Source organism: Delphinus delphis, chromosome 19 (assembly GCF_949987515.2).
Source record: "Delphinus delphis chromosome 19, mDelDel1.2, whole genome shotgun sequence".
Taxonomy (NCBI): domain Eukaryota; kingdom Metazoa; phylum Chordata; class Mammalia; order Artiodactyla; family Delphinidae; genus Delphinus; species Delphinus delphis.
The window spans coordinates 5,905,657-5,916,827 of NC_082701.1; the positions used below are offsets into that span (position 1 = coordinate 5,905,657).

Sequence of the window (11,171 nt, forward strand, 5' to 3'; positions counted from 1 at the left end):
ACACGGGCCCTCTTCCAGGGCCCTGAGCCCCAGGCAGTAAGTGACCGGGGGCTCCTGGGGCTTCATCTGAGGGTGGAGAAGCAGACACTCTTTCGGGGAAGGGGGCTTGTGAGGTTCCCAGGCAGAAGCAGGAGGTGCCGAACCCACTGGCCGGATGACAAGCTGCAGAGAAAGTGAAGCCAAAAGGAAACATTTATAGACACTCCCTGTGTAGAAAGAGGGCAGGGACTCCGGCCAGGCCATCAAACTGAAACCAGGTTGCGAAATGCCTTCGTTTGCGAAAGCGTACCTTTTGATGGACGTTGGAAATGGGCTTTTGAATTCCCCAGTGTTGACGATCGCTTCCCACCCGCTGTCAGCGATCCCACTGGGAACCAGCAGGGGTCGCCCTCCTCATGTGCCAGTGCCATCCCAGCCTAGGGCTGTGTACAGAACCCCTAATTAGCAAGAGCTCGGCTGCTCCCCCCAGCGTTCGTGCTCCCTCTTTGGCCTCTGTCAGACTTTACTGGCAGGCCAGCATGCAGACATCCCCACCGGGACCAGCAAGCTTTTTCTGCAGGAGCCCAAACAGTAAATATTTTCAACTTTGCGGGCCATCTGGTCTCTGTTGGAGCTACGCAACTCTGCCATCGTAAGCATGAGGAACAGTCAGACAGTATGTAAATGATGGGCTTGGTCCTGTTCCAGTGAAACTATTTATGAGCACTGGAATTTGCATTTCCACACATCGCAAAATGTTACTTTGGATTTTTCTGTCACCACCTTTAAGAAGTCATTTTTAGGTCCCAGGCTGTACAGAAACAGGCAAAAGGCCAGATTTGACCCCGCAGGCTGTGGCTTGCTGAGCCGGGATGGAGGCTCTCGTATCAAGACTTGATATCAGTGGGAGGCAGATCTGTTCCCATAGGGACCAGGCACAACCAGGATGGCCCTGATTCAGAACAACTCTGGACCATGGGTCCTCAGCTAGACCCCAGGTTCTTGAATAAAAACCACACCTGTGTTCTGCAGCTAAGGAGAAGGAAAGCCTCAGGGGCCAAGAAGCTCTGCCTGAAGCAGAGACGACGGAGGTCCGAGGGGGTCTGGGAGGAGCGACCCCGTATGTGTGCCTTTCCCAGGATGCGGGGAGCAGATGGTGTGAGAGTGAGGGCACCTGGGAAGAGTGCAGGGCTGGAGAGCAAGGGTTCCCCAGGGAACCGTGCAGTAAAGGAGTGAGCCACATCTGCCCCCCTCCTACCTGCACTCACCTTCAGGTAACTTGGGTTGAATAAAAGATTCATCTTGGGGCTGAGGGAGGCAGGGAGAGACATAGTCACAGCCACGCTCTAGGCGCCGCCCAAGCTCGCTGCTCATTAACACGTCCTGCACCAGCCTGAGGCAGGTTTCCTGTTCTCAGAGCCCCACAGGGAAGGAGCCGGCACCCCAGCCAGGGAGAATTGCAGAGGATGGGGGTGGCGGGTAGGTGTTGAATGTCTCTACTCCTGTTTCTAAGAGCTATACACCCATCCCCAGCAATAGATAGGCACTAACAGGATGGGTTAGAGTTCAGTGCAGCCGACGGCACCAGGAGGGGTGGGCGTAGGGTGGGCGAGAACACCGCGGGTAGGTGCTCGCCGGACACTTCGCTCCCCACCCCAGGCCAGTGAAGGTGCAGAAGGATCTAGGTCTAGAAGCCAGAGAGTGGGCCCAGCACTCGGGGGAGTCACACTTACTGTGCAAATTGGCATTTGGGTCCCTCAGGGCAGAAGCCAGCTGAGTAGTTCATACACATTATTCTGCGGACGTGGCGATATTTACACAGGGGACCTGCTGGGCAAAGAAAAAACAGCTAGAAGGATCTTCTTTAGCTAGTGGGGGAAACACACATGTCAAAGCTTACCGGCAAGGGGAAGCACCAGCTTCCCAGCCACATGACTGAGATGGGAAAGGGCACCTCAGAATGTGTGGGAGTAGGTGTCAGCTGGCCAGGCCTGAAACAGTAGCATCAGAAGTGTCCCTAACGCGCTGTCTTGGAGGACTTCCATGGATGTGGGCTGCAACGTGCTTCCATTCATTTAGCTGCAGCAGGTTGGGCTGAGCAAAGGCCAACCAATCACACATCTCACTAATCCTCCTTCAGCCGCCCTCCCCTAAAATCCTCCCCGAACCAGGGCTGCCAGGAGCTCAGTAAGAACACCACACCCAGATACCGGAAAAGAAAGGACTGCGGTGCGCAGAGCACGGGGACTCCAACGGGGGCCCTGCCTCCGAACTTTGGCCAGATAGGGACAGTGAAATGTATTTACGTGACACCCAGATGGGAGGGAACAGAGAAATGTCTTCTATGGGTCAGACCCGATGCGCAGGGCTGCCCAAGGGGTCCTACTTCCACCCGGCCCAACGGCCCTCAGGGGAGCTGGTCCCCTTTTCATATTTGTTCAAGGTTACACAGTCAATACATTCTGAAGCCATTGGGATCTGAACCGCAGTGAGCCTACTCCACCATGTACTGCAGAGGGTTTCCACTGGGGGGAGCTACAGAGGCCTGCTGTGGGATTTCAACCTGGGGCGGACCTCCACAGGCTGCATCAGGAATGTGCATCCTTCCCCTGCCGGGAGACTCCCCCATGTCCCCTAGAGCCCCCTTTCTGTCAGGGCCTCACCGTCCTTGCAGAAACCTTGGTCATACCACGGACAGTCCCGGGTCTTGAAGGCCGGCTTCACATGGAGAAAGGGACATTCCTTGTTGCTGCAGTCACCTGAAAATCCCAGAGTTCTTTGTGCATAAGTGGGTTCATGTTTGCAGTCACTTCCGCCCTCCCGGAACAAGACTGACCCTGCCCCTTGCGTATAAGCCACTTCTCTGCCTTCTGGTGGTCAGCAGCTTTTTGAGGACAGCAAGATATTTATTTCTAAACCTTCCTGCAACCTAAGAAAGGCGGATCGCAATCATACTGGCTAAGTGGGACTTGGGTGTGAATACACACATCTGCAAGAGTTGGGGCAGGGCCAGATATCCGGAGGTATTTAGAGACTACTTGGGAGGAAGGAACGAGGAGAGATGGGGAAGGGGAGACCCAGAGCCAGCAGCTTAAGGTCCAGGAAGGCATAGACGCTGCGTGAAGGTGTTGCCGTGCGCGTGGCTAAAGCTTCGTCTCTATGATGAAACCTCCGTGGCTTCCAGAGGAAAGGGGTGCAGTTCTTTGTGGGGGAAATGCCAAGAAGAGCAGAGCGCTGCTTCAAAGCTGGCACAGGGATTAAGATACACGCAACACAGAGGGACACCTGTAGTTTCGCAAAGCCTGTGCCGTAACCTGTCTGTGGATTAGACCAAGACCCCGGGCTCCTGTTTGCATAGACCACAGGAGTTAGGGAGGGAGTCTAAGCACTCTTAGCTTCCCCTTAGGGACCCAGGGGCTCTGAAGGAACCAAGGGGGAAGATTCAGCCCTGTTTTCACCTCATTCAAGTAGAGAATCGGTGAGTGTTTCCAATCTCATCCTCCTTAAAAGCCTACAACTTAACAATGAAAGATCAGAAGGAGAAATTAAGGGAACAATCCCATTTACCATCACATCAAAAAGAATAAAATACCTAGGAATACACCTGCCTAAGGAGGCAAAAGACCTGTACTCTGAAAACTATAAGACGCTGATGAAAGAAACTGAAGATGACACCAACAGATGGAAAGATATACCGTGTTCTTGGATTGGAGCAATCAATATTAGCAAAATGACTGTACTACCCGAGGCAATCTACAGATTCAACGCAATCCCTATCAAATTACCAATGGCATTTTCACAGATCTAGAACAAAAAAAATTTTTTTTAATTTGTGTGGAAACACAAGAGAACCCAAATAGTCAAAGCAATCTTGAGAAAGTAAAATGGAACTGGAAGAATCAGGATCCCTGACTTCAGACTATACTATAACGCCAGTCATCAAAACTATGGTACTGGCACAAAAACAGAAATACAGATGAATGGAACAGGACAGAAAGCCCAGAAAGAAAGCCACACACCTATGGTCAATTAATCTATGACAAAGGAGGCAAGAATAAACAATGGAGAAAAGATAGTCTCTTTTCAATAAGTGGTGCTGGGAAAACTGGACAGCTACATGTAAAAGAATGAAATTAGAACACTCCCTAACACCATACACAAAAATAAACTCAGAATGGATTAAAGACCTAAATGAAGACCAGATACTATGAAACTCCTAGAGGAAAACATAGACAGAACACACTTTGACATAAATCACAGCAGTATCTTTTTGGACCCTTCTCCTAGAGTAATGGAAATAAAAACAAAAATACACAAATGGGACTTAACTAACTTAAAGGTTTTGCACAGCAAAGGAAACCATAAAGAAAACAAAAAGACAACCTAAAGAATGGGAGAAAATATTTGCAAATGATGCGACCAACAAGGGATTAATCTCCAAAATATACAAACAGCTCATACAGCTCAATATCCAAAAAACAAACGACCCAATCAAAAAATGGGCAGAAGACCTAAATAGACGTTTCTCCAAAGAACACATACAGATGGTCATTAGGCACATGAAAAGATGCTCAACATCACTAATTATTAGAGAAATGCAAATCAAAACTACAGTGAGGTATCACCGCACACTGGCCAGAACGGCCATCATCAAGGTCTACAAATAATAAATGCTGGAGACGGTGTGGAGAAAAGGGAACCCTCGTGCACTGTTGGTGGGAGTGTAAACTGGTACAGCCACTATGGAGAACAGGTTCCTCAAAAAACTAAAAATAGAGTTACCGTATGATCCAGCAATCCCACTCCTGGGCATATATCTGGAGAAACCTATAATTCGAGAAGATCCATGCACCCCTATGCTCATAGCAGCACTATTCACAGTATCCAAGACAGGAAAGCAACCCAAATGTCCACTGACAGATGAATGGATAAAGAAGATGGGGTACATACATACCGTGGACTATTACTCAGCCATAAAAAAGAATGAAGTAATGCCATTTGCAGCGACATAGATGGACCTAGAGATGATCATACTAGGTGAAGTAAGTCAGAAAGAGAAAGACAAATACCATATGATATCACTTGTATGTGGAATCCAAAGAAAAAAAAAACACAAATGAACTTATTTATAAAACAGCAATAGACACACAGACAGAGAAAACAAATTTATGGTTACCAAAGGGGGAAGAGGGGACGGATAAATTAGGACTTTGGGATTAGCAGATACACACTACTCTATGTTAAACAGGTAAACAACAAGGACCTACTATATAGCACAGGGAACTCTATGCAATATTTTGTAATAACCTATAATGGAAGAGTCTGAAAAAATAATATATATCTATTATAGAATATATATATAGAACTGAATCACTTTGCTGTGCACCTGAAACTAACACAACATTGTAGATCAACTAAACTTCAATACATTAATTAATTAAAGCCTACAACTTAGCGCTTTTCAGAGCCAAAAGGAACGCCATAGTGTCAATTCCACTGGTTTCCGAGCAGCTCCAAAGAGATCTATTTTTTACATTGGGCTTGTGCAAAGCAAGGTTCCACCTGAACCTTCAAGAGTACCACTCCTTCCCCAGAGTTTCAACCCCACTCTTACCCAGTTCTCTCATTTCACAAACGAGGACACCAGGTCTCTCGGCCAGCAGGTGGCACCGCACCCCACCCGCCCGTCTGCCTGTCAGAGCCCCCTGCCCAAGATACCTTTGGGACGAGCACATCCCAGAGCAGAACCAAAGCCCCCGGGCTTCCTAGCTCCTTTCAACTGCCCTTTCCCACTCCTACATCTCCCCAACAATTTTTTTTTTTCAGGCTCCGCGGCCATGGCTCACGGGCCCAGCCGCTCCGCGGCATGTGGGATCTTCCTGGACCAGGGCACGAACCCATGTCCCCTGCATCGGCAGGCGGACTCTCAACTACTGCGCCGCCAGGGAAGCCCATCCCCAAGAATATTTTTTAAGTAAAACGATTTACTTCCAATGAGAACTGTAATTATGCTTTGATATTAGAAAAAGGTATTAATTCATTTACTCCAAGAGCAAAAAACACGGGTTACCTATTGTAACCACCAGTGTATACGTCCGCCCTCACAGTAGGGATTATTTGAGAGCAGAGCGGACCTAGTTCTATTCCCGTATCCATGCCCAGCACGACCCCAATCCCCCAAAGAAAGCCAACCGAGGTTTTTGAAAGAATAAAGGGGCATTTTAAATTAAGAGCTTTTTAGGTGACGCGACCAATGGGGACCAGGATTCATATACACTTTGCCCTTTCTTACAAGGGACACATGCGGGCAACCCTCATGAATTGCCACCGCCAGGTCTCAAGTCCGAGGAGAAGGCAGGAAACAGAATTTGAGCCTGGGGGCTTCCCTGGTGGCGCAGTGGTTGAGAGTCTGCCTGCTGATGCAGGGGACACGGGTTCGTGCCCCGGTCTGGGAAGATCCCACATGCCCATGCCGCGGAGTGGCTGGGCCCGTGAGCCATGGCCGCTCAGCCTGCGCGTCCGGAGCCTGTGCTCCGCAACGGGAGAGGCCACAACAGTGAGAGGCCCGCATACCGCAAAAAAAAGAATTTGAGCCTGGGGGAAGCTCTTACTGACCTTGGGGGGTGGGGTACCTTCTTCCTGGATACCCAGGAATGCCCCCCCCATGGACACTAATGAGGAACAGCTGCCCACAGCCCCCCCGATGTTTCAAAGCCAAGCCGCCTCAGTCAGAGGTGTCCCTGGAGGCTGGCCCAGCTCTCCCTCCAAGTCCCTCTTCGGAATACAGTTTGAAAACTACTAGACTAGATCATCCTTAAGGCTCCTTCCAGCTCTGAAAAGCACTGAACTGTAAAAGTTTATGGAGAAAGATAAGACCTGAAACACATGCACAGATCCCGTTCTTAAACCGGCAGTGGCTTCCCCCTATGTAGCCCCTCAGATGACAAAAGACTTGAGTCAGAGGGGGGTGACATGCGGGTCCAGACCTGACCACACAAGGTCATTTCAGGGGCCAAACTTCTGAAGCTCGCGATCTCCCGTTTACAGTGACTTTCTATTGCCAATCAGTGATGCCAGTTTTCCATTTACCGAAGCAATGTAAAGTTTTCTTCTAAAAGAGGAGTTAAAAATAGCAAGACGGTCTATTGCCAAGGAGGCGATGGTGCGCGTCGACGGGGCAGGTGCTTTGTGGAGACCTGGAGCACCGTGAAAGTGCTTGCTGTTTGGGAAACACTGGCTCCGACTCACCCCAGCCCATCCCGGGGCTTGAGAGAGGGCGTGTTCAAGGCTCGTTTCCAGACAGCCCGTCTGGGTGCGTGATTAGCCAGGAGTGGACCAGGGAGGGCAACCATTCAGCCTTTGATTCCAGCCCTCTCCCTCCCCCGGCAGGACCGGCTGCGTGTGCCCGAGCCTGCTGGGGCAGTGAAGCAGGGCTCAGAGGACAGTTCCAATTTTTCTAGGGGGTTGGAGAAGCAAGGCCCCCGCGGCCTGGTCTGCCCACCTGGGACACGCGAGGCCTCCTTTGGGGGCCCCTCCCCGACTTCATCCCATCCCTCGGCCCCCACTGCTACCCTCCGGGGTGTGTGGGGGGGAACCGGGAAGGGGCATTACCGACCGAACTTGGAGTAGAAGTAGCACACGGGCATCCTGGTGACGTCGTACTGGTGCAGGAACTTGCACTGGTCGCCCTTCTTGCACAGCCCCCGGAGCCAGTGCTTACACACCACCATCTTCTCCCCTCGGTCGTGCCGGAAGGGGCACAGCTTCCCTGGGGACACCAGAGCACCCAGCTGGGGTTCCCCGCTCGCCTAGAGCCTGAGCCCAGCTCACCCCTGGAAGGAAGGCCCACCGCCCCTTCCCCTGGAGCCTGGGGGAGGCTAGAATTGGGGGCCAGACACGGCTTAAAACACAGCTTCAAAGCCCTCTCTGCCTGGCATGGTGCCCTGGCCCTTCTCGAACCCCGGGGAGCCCCCAGTCTGTCAGGACACCTTCTGCAGCACCTTCCACACCCCTCCCCTCCAGCCTGATGGGGTGCTCCTACCAGACAGCAGAGCCCTGGTTTCCAGCCCTGGCCCCCGGAGCCGCCACCCATCCTAGCAAGGTGCCAGCACAAAGCGAGGCTCATAAAGGACCTGTTGAATTCACGTCTTAAAAAACCAAATGGGGCTTCCCCGGTGGTGCAGTGGTTGAGACTCCGCCTGCCGATGCAGGGGACACCGGTTCGTGCCCCGGTCCGGGAAGATCCCACGTGCCGCGGAGCGGCTGGGCCCGTGAGCCATGGCCGCTGAGCCTGCGCATCCGGAGCCTGTTGCTCCGCAACGGGAGAGGCCACAGCAGTGAGAGGCCCGCGTACCGGGAAAAAAAAAAAAAAATGTTCTGTTTCCTGATTCCAGAGATCTAACATGGTGACGTAGGAGCCAGCTTGGTAACAATTCAGAAGGAACTGGAAATGCTACATTTCACCCTTTGTCATCTTCACTCAGGTGGTCTTGCTGTCGGCAGGAGGGACACCCCTCGGTTTCTTAGCAGGACCCGTCTCGTGCTTGGCCACCTCTCCGATAGAATTTGTGGGGTGCTGGGGAGGTGTTCTTCTTAAATAGCCTTACCCTCCAGCCCTGGCCATTGGCTTGCCTGGGTCTGACTTTCCAGACCTAAGAACAGTTTTATTTCTTTGCAAGAGGGTATCTCTGTGAACCACTGTTCTAGAGACTGGATGGACCAAGCTGAGGGACAGGACCCCAGGAGGCATCACTAGTCCTGGCTTCACAAAGCCTGGAGTGGCCGACAAGCTCATTTCCCTCCTCACCCCGTCGTCCAGGGCTGCCCCAAACATGGACGAGGCATGTGGCAAAAATGGCCCTAGGTCCCCCCCTGTGCCTGGGCCCCTCCTGGCCTCCCAGCTTCCCAAGAACAAAATCACTTGGATCCCAAAACTTGGTCCTAAACTCATTCAGAGTTTCTTAACCTGGATCTCTAGGGGGGACTGGAGACCCCCAAATTGGAGGCAACTGGGGGCAACTGGGTTTCCATCGGAAGAGCCCGTGAGTGGTTCAGGAGGCAGAAGCAAAGCTGAGAGCCGCTGCTTTTCAGTCAGGTACCCCACACCCCCCGAAGCGCTGCTTTTGGGGAGAAGAGTTTGGAAGAGCAGTTTTTCCGTTTTGTTTTGTTCTTTTGGCCACGCCGCGTAGCATGAGGGATCTCAGTTCCCCGACCAGGGATCAAACCCACGCCCCCTGCGTTGGGAGCTCGGAGTCTTAACCACTGGACCGCAGGGAAGTCCCCATGGAAGATCATATCGTTGAGCCACGTTGGGATGGGGGAGAAATAAGGATGCTTGTTGTAGCATCTCAGAGACTGTGGCCAGAGCTTTCTTAGGACACAAGAAATGGATGCAGGGACTTCCTGGTGGCGCACTGGTTAAGAATCCACCTGCCAATGCAGGGGACACGAGTTCGAGCCCTGGTCAGGGAAGACCCCACATGCCGCGGAGCAACTAAGCCCGTGCGCCACAACTACTGAGCCTGCGCTCTAGAGCCCGCGGGCCACAGCTACTGAAGCCCGCGTGCCTAGAGCCCGTGCTCCGCAACAAGAGAAGCCACCAAAATGAGACGCCCGCGCACCGCAACAAAGAGTAGCCTCCGCTCGCCACAACTAGAGAAAACCTGCGTGCAGCAACGAAGACCCAACGCAGCCAAAAATAAATAAACTTATTTAAAAAAAAAGGAAATGGATGGAACGGCTGAGCAGGTCCCAAATTAATTCGGAGGACAAGAGTAGGGGGAAGGAAAGCACTCCCCCCGCTGGGGGAAAATAAATAAGTCGGAGGGCTCCTGGGAGCACACAGCTGACACCCACAAACAATCCCACCTCCAGCAGGGCAGAAAGAAGGGAATGTCTCCTTCAGGGCAGCCCTGCCTGCCCTAATCAGTGCTAGTGAATCAGGGAAATGCTAGGGGTGGGTGGGGGAAGGTAGGCTTCTGGACAGAGCCCCCAACTTGCCCTTTGCCTACTTTTTATAAGACTAAAATTTTGCCCCGTCCCACCTTCCCCTCCCCAGGTGCAAATCCAACACCCTATTCCAGGCCAAGCTGAACCCCGTGTGGCCTAGACAGCCCCCGCTGCCACCCACCCCCAACCCCAGCCCCACCTGCTGACCCACCTTTCTCGCAGAGCCCTTTAGCGAAGAAGTTGCACACAGCTGAGCCGGACTCTGGAAGGAGAAGAACGCAAAGGAGGGGGGCAGCTTCTCCAGAGGCTGTGGCTGTCAAAGGGCCCTCACCCCTCCAGCAGCAAGTCTCCCTTCTACCCACCAAGGCCTGGGCCTGGGGGTCCTCAAGTCCTGGCCCTTGGGTTGCCGGCCTCAGGAGCCAGCCTTCAGCCTCCACACCTAAGCCCCCCCAACTCTGAAACGGAGGTGCTGGAAGGGCCCCAGGCCCCCCGGGAGCTCGGGAGGCCAGTGTGCTTCTTCCCAACTTCTTTCAATTTACCTCTCTCGGGTCTGCTTGCCCAGAAGCCAGCCCCATTTTTTTTTTTTTTTTTGGAGTCCTGGAAAGGATGTAAGGGGGGGCCTGAGAAGCGAGGGGCTAAGCTGGGGCTCCCAGATGGCGGGCCCAAGCCCCCCTGCTCCTCCCTGGCGAGCAGCAGAGAGAAGGGGCCGCCCCATCAGGGAGCCAAGCAGAGGGGCCTGCAGAGAAGGCCGGCGGGGGGGCGGGGAGGGAGGGGGAGGGCAGGGGTGGCGGCGGGGTCCCCGTCCTCACTCACTGTCCATGCCCTGGAAAGGCAGGAGTCCAGTGCCCTTCTGCATCTCTACATCCTTCTCGAAGGTGAAGGTGATCTGCTCCAGCCCTGCAATGACCTCCTGCATCCTCTCTCTCCTGCTGGGGCTACTAAAAGTTGCTCAAGCCGCCTGCAGATGGGCCTAATATAGCTCATCAGAGGCCCTTAAGGGGCCAGGCTCTGATGCGGAACCCCATCTCCCTGGCTGACTGCTGAGTTATACTCCCCAGGCACAGCTAGACAGGCGTTACCTGATGCAGGTGCAGACGCCCCAGGGCCCCAGTCCCCTACACCTGTACCTAAGTCCCACTCTCAATGCGCGCTGCTGGGGAGGGATGAGCAAAGCGCCACACGCTGCTTATCCCTACATGTTCCCAAAGACGCCCATGCAGACGTTACCAAGCCCGTGTTCGTAC

At 53.0% G+C, this 11,171-nt stretch overlaps 1 protein-coding gene across 1 annotated transcript in view; it reads right to left on the minus strand.

Moving 5' to 3' along the window:
* Positions 1-10,843, minus strand: part of CPSF4L (cleavage and polyadenylation specific factor 4 like) — a 22,972-nt gene extending 12,129 nt beyond the window's left edge. Inside the window, exons 1-5 of the mRNA XM_059998181.1 lie at positions 10,741-10,843; positions 10,139-10,189; positions 7,595-7,747; positions 2,643-2,738; positions 1,713-1,806 (exon numbers count right to left, since the gene is read on the minus strand). Coding sequence (XP_059854164.1) covers positions 1,713-1,806; positions 2,643-2,738; positions 7,595-7,747; positions 10,139-10,189; positions 10,741-10,843 — 497 coding nt within the window. The remainder of the gene's footprint in view (positions 1-1,712; positions 1,807-2,642; positions 2,739-7,594; positions 7,748-10,138; positions 10,190-10,740) is intronic.
* Positions 10,844-11,171: the final 328 nt, after the last annotated feature.